The 24,857-nt window shown below is 40.5% G+C and overlaps 1 protein-coding gene across 3 annotated transcripts; it reads left to right on the forward strand.

Annotated features, from left to right (window-relative positions):
* Positions 1–2,406: 2,406 nt before the first annotated feature.
* On the forward strand, positions 2,407–14,333 carry PTHLH (parathyroid hormone like hormone). Of its 3 annotated transcripts, none has more exons than XM_053556041.1 (4): positions 2,407–2,804; positions 3,359–3,481; positions 9,194–9,625; positions 13,849–14,333. In XM_053556041.1, the coding sequence occupies exons 2-4, from the start codon at positions 3,381–3,383 to the stop codon at positions 13,856–13,858; spliced, it is 543 nt and encodes a 180-aa protein (XP_053412016.1). In that variant the 5' UTR covers positions 2,407–2,804; positions 3,359–3,380; the 3' UTR covers positions 13,859–14,333. The 3 variants fall into 3 exon arrangements, with proteins under 3 accessions (XP_053412016.1, XP_053412018.1, XP_053412017.1); XM_053556043.1 differs by lacking the exon at positions 2,407–2,804 and adding an exon at positions 2,890–2,922; XM_053556042.1 differs by lacking the exon at positions 2,407–2,804 and adding an exon at positions 2,902–3,012.
* The last annotated feature ends 10,524 nt before the right edge of the window (positions 14,334–24,857 follow it).

The following is a 24,857-nucleotide window of genomic DNA, read 5'->3' on the forward strand; positions in this document are numbered from 1 at the left end:
CCTAAGCAAACATGTAGCCTCTATCATTGCCTCTATTGGCACCTAAGCCAAAAAAAAAAAAAAAGTGGGGGTGAGGGGCTCCTACCATGTCTCACTGACAATTATGTGTTCTCAGCCTTAAGGAGGTTACTTAGTTATATTAGGAACTAGTTTATGATGTCAGAAAACATCATTTTTGGAAGAGACAAAAAGTCAAGATCTCGGGTATATATTGAGGAGAATTTCAACTGAAAGTAACAAACAGAGCAGCTTGGAAAAGATACCTGCTTTCTAATAATTGCCTTCAGTGGGCATAGAAAAGTCTCCTTACAAGAAGTTTTTAATTCACTTAAGGTTTAATTTTACTTTTTTGAAGGACAAAACAAAATATTTTTGAAAGAGACTGCTGAGAAGATCTCCCTTCTTTGGCCAGAAGAGCAGAGAGAAGATTATAAATCAAGGAAAGGTGAAGTAATAAATTAGGAGGCAACTTTGGTATTCTGAGTATATAAAGACTATTTATTTTTCCTGTGTCTATATTTTCTCTTTTTGTGGAGAGAGGAAATTCTAAAAATATTTGATAGATGTTTTGCCATTAACACCAGGAAAGTGTGTAAGGAAAAAGAAAGGAGGGAGGAAAAGGGGGGTTAATTTTGTTTAATTAACAAAATTAGTAGAAAAAGCAAAGCAACATAAATCAGTCTACTCGTGCCAATATTTAATTTATAATGTTCTGAGAGTATAATGAATTTATTTACAACATAAGTGATTTAATATTTTCAATTTGATTTTTGATTTAAACCTTTTATGAGGACAGGGTTGACTTTTTAAAGCTTGGGTAGTTTGAAACTTGGCTAAGTACCTTTGGATTTTTTATTGTGGAAGCAAATATTATCATTTTAATGTTAAACAACTTGGGAGTATTAAATGGCTCATTTGTGATTTACTTTTTTACAGATTTCTCCCTTCAGATCTTACGATTACATTAAAGCTCCTGCGTCTTTTTAGAAGGAATTTAGTATAAATCAGAAAGTGTTAGAGGTCCAAAGGTTGACACTTGTGAGTGCTGATACTCTTTTCATGCGGAACAGGTCTCACATTTAGAAATTCTTAAACGTTCAAGGGAAGTTGTGGAAATTCCCAGAGAATTTTTTCCCCCCAGTGGGAGGAAGCCAACTTTTTCAAAGTATGGACTTTAATCAGCCGAAGGACATAGAAGCTTCTGGAAGACGTGCCCCCCACCCAAACTAAGCAGCAAACGTTAACTGCAGTGAGCAAGGGGAAAGGGGTCTAGATGGGCGAAGGTGGGGGAGAGGGCGCTGTTTCACCCACCCTTGGTAAAATCTTCGGAGCATCAGCCAGAAGTCAGGCTTGATAATGGTCAGACTCCCTTAATCATCTCAAACCTCTAAATCACACTAACCTTCTAGAGAGTAAAGAAACCTACCACCAGGACTGTCTAGAAGACAAACACTCCTGGAATGGCTGCGAGCCACCAGCGCTCATTGCAGAAAGACAGACGGGCTCCCGGAACGGGTACCCGCGCCCGCAGCAATCCTTTCCTAGATGTTACCTCCCAGCAGTTCAGAGCTGTCCTCCTTCCCCCGAGGGCTGCGGGAAGAACCCCCGGGTCTCCCGTCGCTTCTCTCAAGCAGAGCAGCGTACAGCGATAGTTCCGCTACATCGCCGGCTGAAGCGACTCGAATACAGTCATCCCCGAATCTGTAACCCGGGACTTTGGGGGGTGGGGAAAGGACACTAAGTGGGTGAGACTCCTGGCGGTGGGTGAAAAGGCCGTAAGCGCTCCCCGGTGATGTCGGGGGGCGGAGGGCCCTCTGCAATTCAAAGAGGGGGGTCTCCATCCTGTGCGCCAGTTTTCTTGGACGGGTTCCAGATGTCCCCAGCTGTTCTAAGACAGCAAGAAGTGTGATCTCGATCTCAAGTCTAAAACCGTTTTTGCTCTTCTAAGGAAACGATCTCTTCCTCCCTCCCTAGCCAATGTTCACTCGGCTCGTCCCAGGAAAGGGCCAGGGAGGAGGGTTCCCATCTAGCGCCCCGAGCCGCCAGGCGAGGTCAGGGTTCCTTAAAATCACAGGCCAAAGTCTCCGCGTCCTCTTCGCCTGGGCTCCCGGGCCCCCCGGTTCCCAGCCCCACTCCTAGCCTTCCTCTTCGCCGGTCAGCCCCGGGCGGTCTTGGCGCCCGCGCGTCCAGCCAGGGCCGCCGGGGGCCGCCGGCGGCCAGAGGCGGTCCGCGCGCCCTCGGGGACTTCGGCTCCTGGATCCGCGGCGCGAGCTGGAGCCGGCCGGGCGGGGAGGGAGCTGGCGAGCGGATCCGCCCACGCCCCCAGCCCCGGGGACGGCGTAGCGGGGCCGGGGCTCCGGGGTGGGGCTGCGCAGTGCCCGGGACAGCGCCGGGGGCGGCGGGGCGGCGGGGCGGGAGGTGGGAGCTCGGCTGCCCGCGGCGCGTTCCCGGCCCGGGGCGCCCTCCGCTCGCCCGGCCGCCCGTCGCCGCCCCCCGCCCCCCGAGCGCCCGCCCGCCCGCGCCCTCGCTCGCCCCGCGCGCGTTCCTAGGGCGCCACCTCTTTGCGACTTGCTCACTTCTCCCGCAGGTTTGCCTCGGAGCGTGTGAACTTTCCTCGGCTCGACTTTCAACTCGCCTCCAACCTGCGCGGTCCGGCCGGCATGCCTCCCCGGCCGTGAAGCGGAGCCGCCGCCGACCCGCCCTCGCCGCCACCTGGCCCTCCCGGTCGACGACACACTCGCCTGAAACTTGTTCTCAGGGTGTGTGGAATCAACTTTCCGGAAGCAACCAGCCCACCAGAGGAGGTAGACAGCCAGCCATGTATATATATGTGGGTCTAGCTACAAGTGGCTCTGGGACTAGAGGGCCTGGTTCGGAAAGAAGCTGACTTCTTGGGGGAAAACTTTCTTCTTTTAGAAGGAGGTTAGTCCCGTTCCACAAACTCAGGAGAGCTGCTGGCCAGTTTAATTCGGCATTGCTATGGGAGACGTGTAAACACACTACTCATCATCGGTGCATATATAAAACCATTTCATTTTCGCTATTATTTCAGAGGCAGCGCCTCTAATCCCCCCTCCCCCTTTTTTGGTCTCTTCTTTGCCTGTGTGGTTTGGAAAAAGCACAGTCGGAGTAGCTGGTTCCTAAATAAGTAAGTGCGGAGAGGCTCCAGATAAAGTATTTTCTCTTCTCTTCTTTTATTTTCTTATTTTCTTTCATTTTCCTTTTCTTTCCCTTGCGACTTTGGGAGATGCCTTTGATGTTGAGGAGGCTGTTTGAGAGCAGGCTAAGAGCGGCAGCGGAGTCGTGCCCGGGGATGCAGAGTTCGGGCTGACCCTGGTCCCTTTCCACTCTGTTGCAGATCGCTAGCGCCGGAGGTTACGATGCTGCGGAGGCTGGTTCAGCACTGGAGCGTCGCGGTGTTCCTGCTGAGCTACTCGGTGCCCTCCTGCGGGCGCTCGGTGGAGGAACTCAGCCGCCGGCTGTAAGTGCCCCATCCTCCCCACGGCGCCGGGTGAGGGAGGCTAGTGGGACGGGCTGCCGGGCTGGGACGCTGCCGAGGGCTCGCAGCGGTCAGATGCTGCTCGCCCGAGGTAGGAGAGAGGGGCCAGCCCGCTACCTACCTGGGGCCGAGCCCGGCTCCTCAAACTTATCGGGAGAACTGGTGGAACTTAAGGGGAGACAGGGAAAGAGACAGATTTTATGTGTGTTTGCGTAAGAAGGAGCGTTTTACAGAATCTCTTCATGGGAAAGATCCTCTGCCTCTAGTAAAAGAAAAGGATTGCTTTGAGGACCTGGGAAGGTTTTCAAAATCAGAGGAAGCTGAGGGATGGGGGTGGGGGGAGACATATGGTCTGCGCGCCCGTGTATATACATACTGTATGTGGGTGGCAGCTTGTGTATGGAAAGCAAACTCATTACATCTAATTTTATTATGAATGACATAATTTTAAGCATATAAAGTGGGACCATATTACATAATGAAAGCATATTGTATAATAAAATAGTAACAACTTTGCAGTGGCACAATTCCAACGTTGGTATTGATACAGTTCAGGAAGGCTAGAGTGTTTGATTCCAAAATGAATTTTAGGTGCGGAAACATTTTTCTCTTGGAACTATTGCTAACAGTTCTTTAATCTGGAGTCAAATAATATTTGCATTGTAGACTGGAAACTTGTATTTTGGCATTCTCATTTGGTGATTCTTTGAAGGATACTGTTGACTTCAATATAATCACACATCCAAGAACACCAGAGAAATATTGCTATGTTGTGAGACTGAAAAATTGAAAGAGTGGTAGAGAAGGTAGCTTGGTGATCTGTTGGACCTGGCAGTTCATTAATGTGTGTGTAATACCATCTTTGGGTGCTCTTTAAGCTGAGGACTCAGTGTGCCGGATGGGGATACGTCAAAGTTTGAGGACTGAGAAGAGTTTGACTCCAGAGAAAGAACTAAGGAGACCTTTTACACTGACAATAAAAATAGCAATATCTAATATTTACAATCAGGTTCCTGGTGCTTCCTTGTAAATTCCCAAGGGTGTACAAAAAGGCAACTGTTTTATATGTGCCCTTAGTCTATTATTAAAGCAGAAAATCCTTAAATGAAATTACTTTAGACATGTCTGAACCTTGGCATCAAAACGAAAATCTATTGTGAATCTCCTAAGGCAAATTGTGTAGAACATTGTACTGAAGATAAAGCTGCATTGTATTCTTCAAAGTTATGCCGATGTATTTCTGAAAATTGTCTTCAGACGCTTTGCTCGTTTTGAGACTTGTGTTAAATTCAATAATTTAAAGTCCGTATGTAAATATAGACGAACGCTGATTTTTAAAGCACACTTAAATACTGTATTTATTTGGCTAAGAAATGCTATCTTGGAACACAGCCAATTTTTTCTTCAAAGTTGCTTAAGAAATAACCTGTTTTCTCTTTTGAGAAACAGTAAATGAGCCATGATTAAATCCACAACTACGGCATAAAAATACTGCTAGTAGTCCTAAAGGCTATTTTTAACTCTTTCTTTGTTGCACCTTACAAAATACACATCAGAAACCATTTAGCAGCCAGAGACTGTTATAGTTTTGTTTGTGGGTGAAATATAATATTGTAGTTAAACACTCACACTCAGCAGATGGTTATAAAACTACCACAAAACATTCTCATAGTTAATGGGTAATAGATCATCACATTACAACCATGGTTTTTCATGGAGGCTGAAATCATCAGTAGATGAAGATGTTTCATCAAATTATTATAGCCAAATGGAGTTTAAAAAAACAAGTCATTATTTTTTTGCATTGCTGCCAAGTAACAGTAAATTTGGTGTGCTAGACAAAACATTAGTCTACTATTACACTAAATCAAGCTAGTTTCTTGAAAGAAATTTTAACATATAATCAAAACATGTTACTCCTCAATTTTCATGCAAAGTGTTAAGAAACTGCTTTAGAAGTAGAGATTTTTTTTAACTAGGTGCTAACTTCTAAGGCATAGGAAACTACTATAACAGTAAGATTTCTTAAACCACACAAAGGAGGCAATTATAAATTGTCAATCTTCTGAATCTGCTAGTCCAAAAGATGTTAATTAATAAAGCTAGAGGATGATGGAGTTGGATATTGCAAGAGGAGTTATTGTGGAGATGAACAAGGCTCTGGACAGGTGCCTATCTCTGTATTTAAGATAGAGAGGGAACCCCAGCAGATTCAGAAACCCAAAACATCATTGACTGATTTGTTTGGGAGCCAGACTGGGTCTACTCCACTTAATGAGAAGCGTAACTTTTGACTGAGTCATTTGGGTTGGAAGGGACTTCGGGTGAGTCATCTTTAACTCTAACACCCTAACCCTGTCTCTTCTATGTACCACAAAATTTTTCTTTTCAAACAGAGTCCTTCCTTAGGAGCCCAGCATCAGGACAAGCATGCTGCTTCTTCCTGTGCTGGAAGAGGAATTTCCATCACTGCTTATTCCTTCTATTCCTTGATAGTTTCTTAGAAATGTAATCCTCCCTGAAAAGTCCCTTGGGAGTGATTTTTCTTTAAAGAGGAAAAGATATATTTTGACCGAATTTAGAGTTATCCGTGCTAAGCATTTCCCCCAAATTTTTACAATTTTTTTTACAATAATCGAAGGAAAGCATGATGCATAACATACTTGTTTTTCAAAAAAAAAAAAAACATACTTGTTTTTCCCTTTTGGAGCTTAAGTATATAATGAATGCCACAATGTCAACCATTTTGCTATGTAATGTTCACAGACAAATTAAATAACAGGGTATTATTGAGGCCGTATTTAGAACCTAAATATTTCAGAGTTATCTAAATTGAAAAGCTCCTCAATTTGAATTTATTACTCACTATCGATGTATATCTAGTTTGTATGGGTTAGTCATTTATTTCTGTGTAAGTTTATGTCCTATTTTAGAAATAAACAAAACAGGGCAGCGCCTGTGGCTCAAAGGCAGGGCGTCAGCCCCATATGCTAGAGGTGGTGGGTTCAAACCCAGCCCTGGCCAAAAACTGCAAAAAAAAAAAAAAAAAAAAGAAAGAAATAAAACATTGTGTGGGTCTTAACCCTTCTTGATGATAAAGATAGTGTTATATTCTAGATCTCCTAATGCAATTTCCCAGAGATTCATTCTTCATAACATTTTAAATGCAGAAGGCTTTGAAATACTAAGTAAACTTGTCTAACAGCATTTCAGATTTTACATTTAAGGAAACTTGTTTTCTAATATACTAACAGTTACCCCAAAAGGCAGATCGAATTGTCCCAAAAGGCAGATCGAATTGTCCTTCAGGAGAGATGTACTATTCTAAACTAGATAAAGTTGGGCCATGTTGTAGGCTTTTCATAACATAGGACAACATGATGACTGCATTTCCCAGGAGAACCATCCTGGGAAAGTGCAGCTCTTGAGTTAGGAAGGCCTGGTGACTCATAGTTGACAGGCTGGCCATGATGACAAGCCAGAGGGGGCATGAGCAATGGTGGCTTGATTGGAACAAACTAACCGTTAAAGTTTTGGCTTTGAGTTAAGCTAGAATGGGCTATATTATCCATTTGGAGAGTGGTACAGATGGCGAGGCTATCTGCCAGGAATTGAGAAAGAAAGAAAAGCCCAAAATACTATAAATTATCACTTCTTTTTAATGTGACATTCTGCTAAAAGATACTTATTAAACTGCAATGCTTGTGAAATATGCAAGTATATCAGTCCTGTTCTTTTAAAATGTGATTAGAGAATATAAATACCTTGTACCAAAGCCCCAAATTTGTAGACTATTAAAAGTTTCCAGAATACTTATGATGCCACAGAGTAAGTGAATTTTAATCTAGTCACATGTGGCACCTTCAAAAAGGAAGAGAGACTCCTTCATGCCTCATTTAAACCAGGCTCCTGTTAAATTCCTTTCCATGAAGTCATGTCTTTTTTGAACAAGCTACATGGCTTACAGTCAGTCCACACACGAAAATACTAGAAGGAAGCGGGCATTCCTGCTAGCAGGGCTGGAGAAATGATGACTGCATTTTTGTCTCTTACCCCCTGTTTGACTCATTCCTCCAGTGATAATCCAAACTCTAGGAATCCCAGTTCCTTATATTGGTGATAAAAATGGATTTGAGGGGCCATCGGCCTGGTCTTCAAGGAAAGTATACATTTTTGGACAATTAACCCTTTGGTGTGGTGGTTTAGCACCCTATGCCCTGCCCTTCTTGTTCCCTCAACAGAGGAACATGTTGAGACTTTAGCTTTGGCAGAAAGGTTGAGGAAATTAAAAGAGCGATCTTGGTTTTAGAACCAGAAGACCTTGTTTTGGCTCTGCCAATTCTCATTGTGTGAACCAGGACAAGTCATGTAATCTATCTGTACTTCACTTTCTCCAGGCATAAAATGGGATAATAATGCCCTTTATTACTGTCATATTTCTCTAAGGCGTTCAAGAAGCTGTGGTAACAAAAGCAACAAGGGACGCAAACACCATTGTGTCAGGAAGGGAAGAATACACGAAATGTAGCTCTGTGAAATATCCTCACATGCTTTTGAGGATGAGCCAATGTGGTGAGCTCTTCTAACTGTAAAATTGGAGTTAGGTAAGAAAGAATTGAAGCAGGCATGCTGTGACTGGTTATTGTACGCTATCCTTAAAGATAGTTAATAATATTCACACAGAATAATAAAAGAATACATGCTGATCACGGGAGCAAGAAGAGTGTCACCAAAAAACCTGATAATCAGTTTATTGCTTTTCACTATATTTTTTCATTAGAGTGCTGTTTAAATAGAAAATTGCTTTTTATTTGTTGGTAGACATATCTTAAGATAAAGAGAACAAGTAAAAAAGTGAACTTCTCTATGAAGTATTAAGGAGAATAGTTAAAATTGTTAAGAAAACAACTTGAAGCACAGAAAAAATAGAATGCTCCCATTTAATGTAAGCACACAAAGAAACCCATTTTAAAGAGACCACCCACTACTTCACAGAAAAATACACAGGCTCTTTCTGACCATTGGCCTTCCAATGCAGGTTCCTGGTAGCCAGCCTTCTAAAATGTTAAAGTTCAGCCTGTTAGTCAGATGGTTTCCTAGACAGGCTTCACTGCTCACTCCATCCTTCAGCTTTTGTTTGCTTTGACTCTTACAGCTTGTTGTTCTTTGAAATTCGGTATTATTATTTTCTTAATGAGGCAACTGTGTGTGTGTGTGTGTAGGCAGGTTTGGGAGAGCACTCAGGTAAAAGCCCATCTCCTTTTTATTACCCAAGCTGGGACTTCTGGATTTATTTCACTAACAAAACTCTGAAAAATGTGAATCGATGCTCAGTGGTTTCTTGTCCATTTCTGAGCATAACCGAGGGACAGCGTTTGAAATTGGGAAGAGAGCGCAGAAATCACTGACTCTGGCCCCTCCCTTTCATACTCAGGAGGCCTGAGAAGGTTCATGTTCCCACCAAGGTCACAAACCTATTTAGTGGCAGAACTGGACTGGGAGCTGGAGCCTCCTAAGGGCCAGCTCTTTGCTTTGCGCAGGTCACTTGTGTACAGCGAGCTTGCCACCCTTCCTTGGGTATCCCATAGTGGACCAGCTAGAAAGCTACAGACATGTACTCGTGTCTTTGTTGTCTCTACCAACAACTGAAATTTAACTGTTTTCTTTTCTTCCTGCTATTTCTTTTTCTTAAAGCAAAAGAGCTGTGTCTGAACACCAGCTCCTCCATGACAAGGGGAAATCCATCCAGGACTTACGACGACGCTTCTTCCTTCACCATCTGATCGCAGAGATCCACACGGCTGAAATCAGAGCTACCTCGGAAGTGTCCCCTAACTCCAAGCCTCCTCCCAACACAAAGAACCACCCGGTCCGATTTGGGTCTGATGATGAGGGCAGATACCTAACTCAGGAAACCAACAAGGTAGATGCGTACAAGGAGCAGCCGCTGAAGACCCCTGGGAAGAAAAAGAAAGGCAAGCCTGGGAAACGCAAGGAGCAGGAAAAGAAAAAACGGCGAACTCGATCTGCCTGGTTAAACTCTGGAGTGGCTGGGAGTGGGCCAGAAGGGGACCATCTGTCTGACACCTCCACGACGACCACGACGTGGCTGGAGCTCGATTCACGGTAACAGGCCTCCTGGCCCGCAGCCTCGTCCTCATGCTCTCAGCTGGGTTCTGGAGCCTCCCTTCTGCTTTGCCCTGGATCTTCTCCCCTCTATCAGTCTCTACCCAATTCAAAAGCTGATAAAACTGAGATAAGCCAGAATAGTGTCTGCTTTAAAGCAGTATCCCCGACCCTCCCCCCATACACCACAATGCACAAAGACACAGGCTTCATACCCCATCATCTTTCCCCACCATCACCAATTCCTTAACACGCTACCAAATAATTTCATCTCTTATTCAAGCTTGCTGGAGAGGAGTATTTATTCTCCCACTCTCCCACCTTGGCAAACTTTCTTGATAGTTTTTCATCTCTTACTGTTTTTCACTTCCAGGGAAAACAGTGAAGGATTTGATATTGTCTACAAGCACTGAAGAGTGCAACTCTTACCCTAAACAGTGCTGAGCCATTTTTACTTTTTATTTAAGTCTATTTAATTAAATTTTAAATTTATTTTAATTTAAAGAATTTAAGTTATTTTTTAAATACATGCTTTAAGTTTGTTTAATAAATTTAACTCTGCTCTCTACCAGCTCATGGAAAAGAAATGGTTTCTGAAAAATTTTCAGTATTGTCTTGGAAGGATATAAGATTTTTTTTCCTCATGTACCTATCTCTTTTTTTCTTTTTTGGCCGGGGCTGGGTTTGAACCCGCCACCTCCGGCAAATGGGACCAGCGCCCTACTCCTTTGAGCCACAGCTGCCACCCCACATGTATCTATCTCTTTATTGGCAAGTTGGAATAATTTTTCTAGCGTAGTCCAGTAAGAATAATAAAACTTGACATTATGGGGATTCTTTATCCTTAGCTCACAGATATGGTTAATAATGACACTTGTAGACATTGGGATCAACACGACATCTTAGGTCTGAATTTATTAAAGTTCACAATCTAGGGCAAGTTATTCAGTCTTTCTAAGACTCAATTTTGTCACCTGTGAAACAAAGATAATAATTGTATCAACCTCATAGAGTTGAGTAAAGACTAGATGAGATTCTGTATGAGTTAAATGCCTGTCAGAGTAAACACTCAGTAAGCAGCAGCATATTACTATTCTGGTCCTTTCAGACCTAGTTCAGATTGTACCATCCATCTATCTATCTTATCTAGCTAGCTACCTACCTATCTAGGGGTGTTTCTGTGAGGTACAAAGTGGGGGGCAATACTTAATTTCATTTTATAAAATAGACAGCCAAAACATTCCAGAGTTAAAGGACCTGAGCAACTCTGGGAATTGAAATAGGTATCCCTAGAACTGGGTTTATTTCTCCATTTCCTGACGCTTAGACCAGTGCCATGTCAGCACTGCCTTTTCTGCATGTATTTCTATTGCTAGGCCTTGTTTTGTTGTTTACTTTTCAGTACAGCACTTCTGTGAGGCTTAAAAGAAAGAGGAAAATAGCACAAGAACATGTCCTATGCAACTAATGATCTCATTACTTAAAAGAGTCCCCTGTTACTTCTCCTATCCTCTGACTCTGGTCCAGACACACCTATCCTCTGACTCTGGTCCAGACACAATTATGGGGTGATATTTCAAAGGACGTTTAAAGTTATTTACCATTATTTCTCTCTTTAAGTTGACAAACCCATCATTCAATAGCATATAAAATAGCAATTACATCGGGTAAGAAATACAGTTTCAGTAATCAATGGGCAGTGGCACTAGAAAAATCTAAAGCACAGTGAATGCCCCAGCCTGCAAACACAGTGGATCTATTAGGTGAACAAACCCTATAAATTCTGGCTTACAAAACATTTTCAGTGTATTTTAACTGCACCTGTTTATAACACAAGGAAAGGACCCTACTTTGTTGCCAAAACCTATTTGTATCCATTGTTTTACTATATATATATGAATTATAAAAACAGACATATAAATAATTTTTATGGAATTTATTCATTAAAAATTTGCCATGCTCTGTAAGTATCTGGAGAATTGATAAAAATCAATACTCATTCATTCTTATGCCCAAAGCTACCCCTAAGTTAAAGTAGACATAGTAGGCAGTGGCCTAATCAAATGCAGACCTAGGACTGAAAGAAATAGACGGTTTCTCCATTTCCTTTTTCTTCCTTGCTTGTGAGGGACATTCAGGGAAAGAACTGTTTGTTTGGCAGCCAGACGTTGGCACTATCCCAGTACAGCCCAACAGAGGTGTAGGAGAGACTAGAGAAATTTTGGAGTGTATTGATGAGAATGTATAGGGCCATGTAAATTTTGTAATCCAAATAAAATCTTTTCAGAATCACTGTTTTAAAGTTTTATGTGACCCATCTTTTATTAATGTCCTCTCCCTTCGTTTTTTGGTATTATACAATGATCTGAGAAGTCTGATACGAAGGCAAGCCTGAACTTTATTATAATATATGTAGTATTTTTTTAAAGAAACTACTGAGGTAAAATTATCTGTTTCCTCTCTCACAAGCCATTTGGTGGAAAATATATAACTTTCAGTTTGAGGAGTTACATTTTAGAATTTTTGATATTGTAAGTGAAAGACCCAGATAGAATAGGATTCATTTATTGGAAATTATATGTTTTGCCTTGGTAAATATTGATTTAGAAAAATATAAAAATCTTTTCAGTAGTCAAAACAGCTAAGTTTCTAAAGTGTTGTCATAAATACACATATATTAATAACGTTCAGGTCATGTAATATGGTTTAATCGGGTATTCCAAAACATGGCTTTGTTACAGGAAAGGTCAAAAGTAAGGGAAGCAAACCCACTGTCTGGACAGGGTCAGATAAAATCAAAAGACTTTTCCTTGGTCTTTCAACTTCTTTTTTCTTTCTTTCTGAGGAAATCATATTTCAAAAGAGTATTCATTCTCTCTTTGTGTTATTCTTAAACTCAATTTGCTAAATACCATTTAGTACCAAAACATTTAAAAATGAGTACAGTACACGAATTATTGAGATTTGGGACCATCTTTTTTGGCTTTATTCATAACATCCATCCACAACTATCCACCAGCTAAAATTTTAACTTTGAATTCTTCTTTTTCTGTAGTTAGGGGGTATTTTAACATTCTAACCAAAACTGTAGGTAAAGGGGTTAAATACACTCATAATGCTCAATTTGCTTTTCTTTCTTTAATCTGCACATGACAACTTCCAAATTGTCAAGAATTTGCTGTTTTCTCGATCTCACGCCCTTCCCCATATGCCATGTAAAACTCTGCTCGTGGCTCTGGCTGTTAATCCAAAGCACAGCCAATCCAATTCCATTCTATAGTTGTTTCCTTAGAAATGGATACATATTCGCTGAAATCGACCACACAAAGAGAAGAGGAAAGGGAGAGAGAGAAGCAGAGAAAACTCAGCTAGCCCATCTTAAATTTTTGTCAGTATACTATTTAGATAGGTTAGAGAAGGTGTCCATCCCAAGTGGTACCTGATTCTAAGTAATAAAGCAAACGCAGTGATGTGAAATATTTCCATTTTACACTTCCAAATCAATTTATGCTTAGTTGGTCTTTCATTTAAAATAGACTTTCCCAATTCCTGATGAAATGATAAAAAATCAGCAAAGCGAGAGACAAACAATCCTGTTGTAGCTTTGGCTTTGAACACTAAAATTCATTAACTAGGACAACTAAAGGAATAACAGATGTCAACATATCATCAACTAGACATGCTCTTTTTAACAACACATCCTTCCAGCCTTTACCCACAGTCCCTTGCACAGTCCATTATGCTGGTGAGAAATTGACCATAAAAGAACCTGAAAAACAAAGGTTGGATGGCCTAAGTCAGGTGTCACTGGGGAATACACTACTAAGTGAGCTGGATGTTATGATGGATGGCCCAACCTAGCCTTATTTCCAGGTTCTCAATTTTGTCCCTTTTTTTCTCAAACTTGTCAGCTGGCAGCTATGGAAAATTCTCACAGGGTCTCCTTTTTTCTGACAGAGCATAATTAGAAATGAAGGCCCTTTTCCTTTCTGCTCTATACTGACCATCTAGTCAGGTTGAGAACCCTTCCTGTAGCCGAAGTTCTAGAGAGTCAAATGGATCCCACAGGTACCTCCTGAAGGAAATATTTAGAAGAGTCCCCTGCTTCTCTTTCCACTGTGATTCTGTATTCCTTAATTTATAGCCTTTATTTTAGATGTCTCTTCATTTGTAAGGAAAATTAACCTTTTTTCTCCTCTTTTTTCTCTTTCTTCTTATTGCAGGAGGCATTGAAATTTTCAGCAGAGAATTTCCAAGGACACATTGCAGGATTCTGTAATAGTGAACACATGGAAAGTATTAGAAATATTTATTGTCTGTAAATACTGTAAATGCATTGGAATAAAACTGTCTCCCCCATTGCTCTATGAAACTGCACATTGGTCATTGTGAATATTATTTTTTTGCCAAAGCTAATCCAATTATTATTATCACATTTACCATAATTTATTTTGTCAACTGATGTATTTATTTTGTAAATGTATCTTGGTGCTGCTGAATTTCTATATTTTTTTGTAACATAATGCACTTTAGATATACATATCAAGTATGTTGATAAATGACACAATAAAGTGTCTCTATTTTGTGGTTGATTTTAATGAACGCCTAAATATAATTATCCCAACTGATTTCCCTCTATGCATGTAAAAATAGCGGTATTTTAAATTTGTAAAGAACGTCTAATAAAATATAATCTAATTACATCGTGACTCAGAGGGTGAATTATATTGTTTAAGATTCCTGGTAGAAGGAACATGATCTAGTTTTTTAAGCTCTATTTGAATACAATCTTAAGTTTAATATGTTTATACTGGTACATATTCCAACATTTCCACATTAGCTTTTAGTTAAAAAGCGCTTAAAGTTCATGTTGCCCAATATTTCAGTTCAAGGCAATAGCATGGCTGAACTACCTAGACGTCATTTTATAAAGTATGTTCAATTTGAAGTGCAGACAGGGGCAGGCAGAAAAGAAGCAAAGAGAAGTCAGAAGAAAGGATTAAAGAAACTTAGTCCAGAGAGTGAGCTAGAGCTAAAAAAAAAGGGAAAAGCCTGGTCAGGGACTCAAAGGTCATAGATCATTTTAACCAAAAGAAAGTTTAATTTTAGAGATGTTGCTCTTACTAGTAACAACAATAGTAAGCATTAAAGAGCTACCTGAGAATTCTGCCAGTTAAGGTTCCTACCAGATGGGGGCGCCCACAGCTCAGTGGGTCGGGCACTGTCCACATACACCCAGGCTGGGGGGTTCAAACCTGGCCTGGGCCAGCTAAACAATGACAACTGCAATAACAACAACAAAAAATAGCCAGACGTTGTGGTGGGCGCCCGTAGTCCCAGCTACTTGGGAGACTGAGGCAAGAGAATCACTTAAGCCCAAGAGTTGGAGGTTGCTGTGAGCTGTGATGCCAGCACCTTCTAACGAGGGCGACTCTGTCTCAGAAAATAAATAAATAAATAAAAGGTTCCTACCAGAGAAAGGAGAGAGATTGGGGTTGGGGAGATACGTGACCAAAAGCTCCAAAAGGTGAAGGTTGCTTTCCTGGGATAGCACGGTTCCTAGAACTCTGTAACGCCACATGGAATCCCTTTTCCATTTTGAATATCATCCTAGTCTTTCCTACCTCTATGTTCAGATGAAAACAAAAACACATGTCCTTCTACAGATTTTTTTTTTTCTTTAAATGTTTGCAACTTAGGACATTAACAACAACAAACAGAACAAAAGACCGATAAATCGAGCAAGCCCATATGTAGGAAGAGTTCTATTTATGCCCGATATCCTGTCAATGCCTATTAAATGTGGAGGGTGCACAAAAAATAAAATGCTTGTAAGACCCTTCCACTCCAATAGGAAGACTATTTCATATCTATACATGAAACAACTACAGGCTAAAACGAACTAAAATCCTATGGATGTCTCAAAACTGGAAATTAAAAAAACACAGAGACAGGAGACTAATAAGGGCTGGGCATGGGTAGGATTATGTTTCTGCGAGAAATGAGCTGAAATTGAACTTGAGTCCCAGAGCCTTCAAAAGAGAACTTATTTTATACTTTTTTGGCAAGAATTGTAAACTTACATTATTAGTAAGCAAGTAAGAAACTTTGGGCTTAGCTTCACTTATGTATTTGCTGGAAATGGCTTTTACACCTAAGGAATATTAATAGTCACAAGCTAATGGTGCGGGGTTGTCAGGGACATGTAAAAACAAACTGGTCCTTACCCCCCCGCCCCCATTGATATGGGACTTTAAGGTCAATACTCAACATGTATAAGCAAGTCGTTTGGAAGGCCTTAAAACCACACTTTGGCAAAATGCCATCTGAAATTCTACATCTTAAGTAAGATAGCGTCAAATCCTTATAAGATGTTTAAATACTGGCTTGGCGAATACTTGGATATTAAGGCAAGAAAGCATCATATTCACTGTTAAAGGCAAGTCATATTTTAAGTTTTTCTTCACAAGTTGTTTTCTCCTAAAAAGAAAATAGGGAAGAGGGAACTTGGGGATTTGTAGCTGTCAATTTTTACCAATGTGTCATTGATATGATTATTGCCATAATCGCATCTCTAGCAGTGACAAAGAGTAAAATCACAGGATAAGAGATGAAATGTGGTCAAAAAGAAGCAAAAATATTTTGGGGAAATATAATGTCATTTTTCGTGAAAGAAAAACTGAAATACTTAATATAAGAAGTGTTTCAATGTAAATAAACTCTTAGTAAATCATACTCTTTAGGGGTCCTCAAACTTTTTATACGGGGGGCCAGTTCACTGTCCATCAGACTGTTGGAGGGCCGGACTATACTTTAAAAAAAAAAACTATGAACAAATTCCTATGCACACTGCACATATCTTATTTTGAAATAAAAAAACAAAACGGGAACAAATACAATCACACTGCTGCACGTGGCCCGCGGGCCGTAGTTTGAGGACCTCTGCGTAGTGTTTACAAAGCAGTAACAATCTACGTAATGGCAATTTGGACCACATATTCTGGAATTAAAATAAAAATCTGTTAATCTTCATGTTCTATTCAGACAGAATTTTGAGATCTATGGATGTTATGGAAGCCACCTTCAAAAGACAAGTAGTGATGGTTAAGTGTGAAGGCCCTATTTCTTTCATTTGTCTTTTCCTAGCCATCACTGCAAACAAGTGTTCATAACTTCAGAGCTGCATTGCTATGAGCCAAAATCAGGGAAAATATTTAAAGTCAATAATGACATCTTCCTTCCTTGCCTCAAAAATTAATTTGAGATATAAGCCATGTCAATTCTGAGAAATGTGGAGAAATTTTCTTGGGAGAAAGTATAAGCATAACCTTGATGGTTAAAAATTCAGCTTTAATTTTTCATTACCTATTCTTTGCACGAATTGAGCAAAGCAGTTATTTAACTTTCTGTATTTCCTGTTGTCAATCTTTTTAAAATTTAAAGTGCTATTTCTGATATACTTTATAATGGACCCAACAAGAACAACAATGTCAAGTATCAGTTCAATGCTTATTTTATAGTCAATTCATTCGATAAATACTAAAATACGATTTTAAGAGATACCCACACATGCTTAAACAACTCAAGTGTGGCCTTTTGTTAAAATTAAAAAAAAAAATTCCAGAATACTTACACCATCACAGCATATTCACTTTTGGGTAATCTAGAATTTAATTTCTGAGTATCTTATAGTTGAACTGCCATTTTTCCCCCATTTGGTCACAAAGTCCATGGAAAAACAGAATGATCTGTGAACAAAAATAATGTCCTCAGTCTTTTCATCTTCTGCAGATGGTGTGCACTTTTATTGAGAATTCTAAGAAGGAAGCATTCCTATTAAAGCCATCGCTCCTTCCTCAAATGAAAGGTAAAAGATATTCCAAGTACAAATGTTTGTCATTTCCTTTCATATCATCCAGAAGGTGTTAGGACAAGACTATTATGAAGGATTCTATCACACGTTAGAAAAATGCTGCCGTAAGTTACTCCTAAAGACCTGACTGAACATTTCAGAGGAGGCCTTAAACACCAGTGGCTACTAAGATTCCAAAAGGGAAAGGTCTTACGTCAAAGGTATACGATCACGTGTCCCAGGTTTAACTCCTTAAGACAGTATTGTTCAACATTTTTAATCTCACAGCACGCTTGAACCTATAGTTAAACTTCTGTGGCACACTTAAATCATATTGATCAAAAAAAAGAGTAAGAAAAAAGAGTATACTTACTGTGCTTTGAACTTCTTTTGAAGATAATTTAATTAATCGCCTTTAAAAATGTTCTTGGCCCACCTAAAATCCTCTCGCGGTACACCAGTGTGCTGCGGCACACCAGTTAAAAATCACTGGGAGAAGAACTATGCCTTCAAAGTTGTCATTATTACTTCCCTCATTGTTTTGTGAACTTGTTAAGGTCATGGGTCTTGCTTTCAATATATATCATCCAACACCGGTTAACAGCATTAGGACAAAGCAGGTGTTCGATCGACATTTGTTTCTGGCTTAATCAACTTGGAAAAGCAGAGTTAGACCAAAACTCTGCTGGAGATAGGAGATGGCTTAGAATTTTGACTATTTCAGATTCCCATGGGATGTCCCTTTCTTCTTCCAAGAACAAGCAGTTCAGAGAGTAACAACTCTGAGTTATCAACTGTTCACCAGCGTGTCTTTTGTTTTTCAGCCTCTGGTTTAATGTGAACTTTTCCAGCCATGTAAGTACAAGAAGTAAGAGGTCTGTGTTGAGTACACAGCAACCTTCCAGAGGAAGGGAGGAGAATTTAAAATATCAGGTTTTCTTCCTATGAATACACTGCACAGAAGTTACCCACAGGGCCCAGTTGTGCAAAAGAGGCACACTGCTATTTGGACAGAAGATTAATGTACACAGTTCTCCAGCAGACCTACCCAACATCAGGATGAGAACATTCACATCTCTGTGCAAGTTCCTAATATGCTCACATTTACAAGTGCAGAGCTAAGGGACATGCTTTCAAATTGCATTTTAATTAAATTTCAAAACATCTTCCAAAGGATTTTCTGACGTTTTCCTCTAAACTGGAAGACATTTATAAATTGGAATAAATGCAAAATATGTCACCCCTAAAAAATGGATTGTTTTAATGGTGTCTCCTACTTCCTGCCAAATCTACATTGCTTTGGGGCCTGAAAAGCAAAATAGTTAATCCATCTTCCATTTGAGTAAGGTAATTGATGGTCGGAACTCACTAAGTTGTGTTTTATAAACTGCTGGGAAGTGGCTCTTTGGAGTTCCACGTTCTACAAAATAAATGCAAATCACAAACGGTGCCACTTTGGGTTTAGTAACCCTATACTCCCGTCGCTCTTCCTTCTATTCGTTGTGAGTTTTAGTAGAACTCTCTAGTCTATGTAGAATAAACAGGAACATATTGAAGAGTTATTTCACAGCTAACTAAAGGTGTGAGAACCTAGGAACGGGCAGGTTTTCTTAGGGAGAAATTTTTTTCTTTAGATCACACAGTAAGAGATTCTTAATTGCCATTTCCCCCAACAATCAGAAGATGTTTAACAACAACATTTTGTAACCATGTTGTAACAACTATTATGTCAGAATAAATTAGCAGAGTGCCAACCCAACAAGTAATAGAGCAAATATTATTTTCCATCAGCTTATTATACTTGTTATATTTACCTAATTTATACCGTACTGTCTCATTTAATCCTTCCAAGCATTCCATGAGGAAGATAGCCTTCGTCACCATTTTACAGACGATGTGACTTTACATGGACAGATTGGATAATTTGCCCAAGACCACACAGTTTGTAAGAAGTAGAGACGGAATTCATAGCAAGCTTCCCCTGACTGCAGAGTCTCTGTGCACCATAGCTTACAAATATTGTAGGAAAGCTTGGTTCACATGAAACATCCTTTCGACAAAGCTATTTTTGTTTTACTGTCAGCAAGTTCAAGGCCATTGCACATCTGAGATGGTCCTATTTTGCTTCATTTCTCTGCCAGCCGGTAAGGGCATCATTTTACCAGCTTCTGCCCCTCAGGGCATCTTCTAAGGCTGACTGCTGCCATAGATTCCAGAAAACTCTAAAACGTTCTCTCTCCCCAACACCCTCCCCCCTTACACACACACACACACACACACACACACACACACACACACACACACACACACACACACACACACACACACACGCAGCCAAGAAGGCCAGGTGTTTGCCCAGGCCCATGAATGGGCAGCTGTTGCTTTAAAGGGAGTGTGGCAGAGGAAGGCAAGGGAGCCCTGGCTGGCAGGCGGGCATGTAAACTATACAGAGAGCCACTTTCTGTAAGAAGGCTAAAACAGATTTAAAATGGGACCACCTCAGAGATGAAATCTTTCCCCTCCTGTTACCTCTCAACCTGCTCCAAAACGCCAGTATTCAGTTTTTCCGAGTCTCTCCTCCCTCCCCCTTCCCCGGGGTATGCTGATTTTCTATGTGAACACTTGGCTCTGAGGCAGAGCAGTTTTACTCCATTGAGCAGTCAGAAATAATTTCAGCAGCTAATGATTTCCCCAGCTAGCAGGCGTGTGTGCCTACTGCCCGCTCCTCCAGCCACTGCCCACACAGGGCCGAGAGGGAGCGTGCCAGCGGCGTTTCTTTTCAGTGGGTTTTCATCTCTGGGTTGACTTTGGGTGACTTATTTATTTATTTCTAAATTACATGGAAAAAGAAGAAAGAAAAGTTTCCATTGAGATTGACTTGCTTTAGGGAAGAACCATGCCTTTCGTCACGGGAGGGCGCTGTGGGGACAATGGGCCAGGACCCACGTGGGTTTCAGCTTTATTTTCCATTTGGAAATCAGCTGGGGGTTAGGGAGTGAATATAACACCCTAGCTCATGACGTGCTGGCTTGACTTGGTTTTGAAAGCACCTTGTGCTAAAGCCGCTTGAATTCTCTCCAGATTCACCTCCCAGAGCCTGAAACTCTTTTTGAATCAGTTACCTATTCTTCTGGTTTTATAGCTCTGGATCCAATTGTGAAAACTCCTGCCCTGCTCAAAGGTGTCTCTGCACTTTACGCTAAGTGAATCTTTTTTAAAGAGGTATAAACTGGTGGTATATTTTATTGCCCAAAGGAAACATAAGTCTTAAGATAATAGTTGAATAGACTTCATTGACTCACTGAATGGGGGGGGAAGATACTTTAACTTTTTTAGGTAAAAGACCACCATGTCCCTAAAATTAGTCCTCATTACAAGAATCACACAGACTCACCTGCCCAAGCAGGGAAGGCTATGCTGTGAGCAATTCTATCTGTCCTGTGGCTAGCTGCTCTGCTGTCTGACTGTCTTGAAAATCATGTCCTATGGTATCACAATCAAGAGGCAATTAGGGCGAGAAGTAAATGTCAAAACAGATTAGTTTTTAAAACAGACAATCCTGATTCCAATTTGATTGCTGGCCCACAGTTCCCACACTACTTGGTCTTTCTAGACACCACACTGAATCCACAATTGCTTATTTTACCTTTTCTTACTCTCTATACACTGTTAACTTTGTTTCCCAGTGAGATGGTGTTTTCTGAGGGTTGGCCCAGAAGCAGCCTATTGCCTGGTAAATATGCATCTCATTGGTTGAGAATGACTCCATCCCTAAAAACATCTCATTTGTTGGAGTTGGAAGTTCCACTTTCTTACTGTCAATATACACTGTAGTTGAATGCAAATCCCAGTTTCTATTTTCTTTTACTATTCACTGGGTTTACTGCAGTTATAACGTAGTTTATTGTAGTTACAATGGCAACACCAATAATTCCTCATGCTTCGGTGTTACTATAACCAACACTACATAAACAATGTCTATGTAGGACCAAAATTAACCTGCAATCTATAATACAAATCCACAAATTCAAGCTTCTAATGTTTTACATACATGCGATATACTTTGTGGTAATAAAATTATTCTTTCTAGCTAAGAACTAAGAGTTTCAGAAATGGTTTTAGATTCTTATACAGTGGAATGTCCATAGTTAACCACCTCCTTACATTGGCCACCTCCTTCAGGTGACCTAATATTCATCGATCAGACATGCACCACATGTACATATCAGTACAGCAGGCCTAGTTCCTTTATGCTGACCACCCTTTATCCTAAAACAGCAGAAAGAGAATCAGCTAGCTTTCTGACCTCTTCTTATAAGAAGGCACTAATCCCGTTCAGGAGAGAGTCAGCCTCTTGACATAATTACCTCCCAAAGGACCCACCTTTTAATACCATCCCATTGGGATTAGGGTTGCAACATACGAATTTTGGGGAACAAAAACATTCAGTCCATTCTACGTGGTTAGCTACAAACGTTTTGAGATAGACTGTGTTACTAGTCCATTATTTCACTTCTGAGAAACACAGTCAACGGCATCCTTTCTGACTCACTCATGCAAGTTTCAACTTGCTCAGCTTATCGAGGGCTTCATTTGTTTCTGTCCACATGGATCTTATGTTTTTCGGTTTTTGCATATTTCAAAACTTTCATAATGACCATACACACCCATTGCTGAGGTCTTTAGTATATGAGGAGGAGTCTCCTTTTTCATGAGCTAGTTTTGGTTAGGTTCTAGTAATTGGATCTAAAAGGGTTCTGAAAAACAAATCTGACTGCTGACTTTTCCCGACTTTCTCTTCTTCATCAGCACCATACCTACTTCAGAGGATGTCTGTGAGCAGCCACGCTGTACCGACTGATCATCTTAAGACCACAGGAATGAGCAGGATAAAAAAGGAGTAACACACTACTCACATATATTAAGACAGGTTGAAAACATTAGGCAGCCTCTTTTGAGGTATCTTCTTACCTGGCCCCTAGGATTATAGATCTTTTTGGTCCTTCTGGATGACTCTATCTTCAAACACTATCCACCGCTGCCCCAACCCATTAACACACTGCAGAATGGAGTCAAGATCAAGACAAACAAGCTAACTATGGAGCTTCTTCAAATCAATCCTATTTAGATGTTCTATAGAAGAGAAGCCGTATGCTGTGTGGAGGAAGAATAAAGAGGGAAAACTCTCAAGACAGCCAGCAATTAGCTTCTCTTCTGTTGCCTGTGAAGAGTTTCCCTCTAGTGTCATGTTTGCATCCCCAGTTGAGCAAAAGGAAAACCTAGATGATAACCAGCCTCAACCTCTTTAGAAACCTAGTGATCCATCATTGTTATTCAAGGATTCTCAGCTCCCCACAAGATGCTTACAGTTCTTCCATCACAATCATAACTCCCCTTCAGTCCAGCTCTGGCTCTTTGTATTTTCCATATTTAGATTCTTCTTGCACTGTATGTTAATTGCCTGCCCGCTTCTTTATACCCTGATAGCCTGTAAGCTCCATGAGAACTGTATCTTTTGTTCCACCACCAACACGTGGCATATTCTGACCAGGATGAGGTTCTTAGTAAGAATATGCTGAACAGATTCAAATATGTTACCTCTGAATGGTATGATCTGTAAAGACAAGGACCTTCCCTACCTCACTTTTTTCACTATAGTTTTATCAGAGCCATGCCTAGCATTATATGTGTGTGTATATACATATGTAATAATTAGTAGTATTCCTCTGACTTCCCCCCAGAGAGTCTCTGATAAACTCTCATTATGGGCACTGATCACCTGGGTTCTGCAAGCGGAATTGCCTATCTCCATCATATATCCATTCATGCCGTAAAGTATAGTTTACTTGTTTTCAAACAGACTGTCTGGTATTTGCAAGTACATCAGTTATGCTTGTAGGGCTATGATTTCCGAAGTTGTTCCTTTTCTCCTTTTGTTTTCCTTGCTCATCATTCTGCCCATATCCTCGGAGGAGCTTATGTTGACTTCCTCTTACACTTTGAGTCAAACACAATTTTCCAAACATTTCTCAAAGGCCTCTCCCAGCTTGACTCGCCCTCTCCAACTGCTTTCATCTCCTCCTCTAACCTAGCCTTCACCTTCCAGACCAACTAAATTTATTGTCATGTGTTTCCTTCCACTGGTTCTTCCTCTCCTGGCTGTGAGCCTTTGCTCAATTTTTTCCATATCTATGGAGCAACAACCAAACCACAACTTTCTCCTCTTTAAATCACAGCTCAAGGACCAACTGCTCCAAGAAGTTTTTCCCCACCCATCTTCCAATCCATCAGATCATCACCGACCCAGACTGCTACCACAACATAACCTTGAAATGGCTGAATTTATAAGTATGGTACGGCTGTAGGCCAATTTCTGGCTTACGTCAATACTAAAAGGCCTAATCTCAGTATTAATCAATGTTAAATTTGGAAAGAACCAGAAGAAATGTTCAATAGTCATTTAGTCAGCGATATAAAATTTAGTATTTTTAAATGAAGACAATTAGATAACTTCGTTTGAGCTTACGGCCTTTATTCCCTACCTTGTTCTACAAGGGATTTCAGAGTACTGACAATAACATTAAATGCAGTGACAATTAAAAACAAATATCAAGGTCAGGGAAAACATGAATTAAATAACATAGCGAGATTATGGAGAACATTGGAATGTAAGTAATCTTGCCATAACTCCTTAGTTATTAAAGTTGGACTGTCCATTTGGCTCTGATCTTCTTGGCACTAAGATTATTAATTATTAAGCTCTATTTTTTACTCAATACGTGAAATTAACTCATCATCTTTGACTGATGTGAAAATTATCAGGTTCCTGGTACTTTCTGGAGTTGATGCAATAGTATAACATAGATTAGTGTTTCCAAAACTCTTTTACGTGAAACATAGTCCCAAATAACATGCATAGAAAGAGAGTCCTGTGTTCAATTTGGGACGCTTTGAGTAATTCTGCAGAAAAGAATCCTATCTCATCTTATTTAAAACATACTACTTCCTAAACTCTCTTGAACTAAATCCCCCAACCTTTTCCCTCCATAATACCTGTCAATACCCCATAGATGTAACTTCTATCTTGGGTTACTTGGAAAAAACTGGTGTATGACAAGAGTAAAGACACTGACCCACACCAGATCCAAAACGTCTTAAGATGCTTTGATTATATTTGTAATGTTTTAGTTCTTAAACTGGCTAGTGGGTAATAGCTATGAATTCTATACTTCTATTTGCTATGCTTTCTAATTATAAAATTGAAAATAAAACAACAATAAAAGAAGTTATAACCCTCTCATGGAACTCTAGGTCCCAGAAGCTTGTCCAAAGCGTGGAGCAGACTGAAAGGGGTGCTGGCTTTAGCTATGGAAGGGCCTC

The sequence above is a fragment of the Nycticebus coucang genome, chromosome 12 (assembly GCF_027406575.1).
Source record: "Nycticebus coucang isolate mNycCou1 chromosome 12, mNycCou1.pri, whole genome shotgun sequence".
Classification (NCBI taxonomy): domain Eukaryota; kingdom Metazoa; phylum Chordata; class Mammalia; order Primates; family Lorisidae; genus Nycticebus; species Nycticebus coucang.

Bases quoted from the DNA above. Each gene is read 5' to 3' on its own strand.
- PTHLH (XM_053556041.1), top strand. From the start codon at position 3,381: ATGCTGCGGAGGCTGGTTCAGCACTGGAGCGTCGCGGTGTTCCTGCTG. The intron at 3,482-9,193 runs GTAAGTGCCCCA...TTTTTCTTAAAG, and splicing joins GAGGAACTCAGCCGCCGGCT to CAAAAGAGCTGTGTCTGAAC.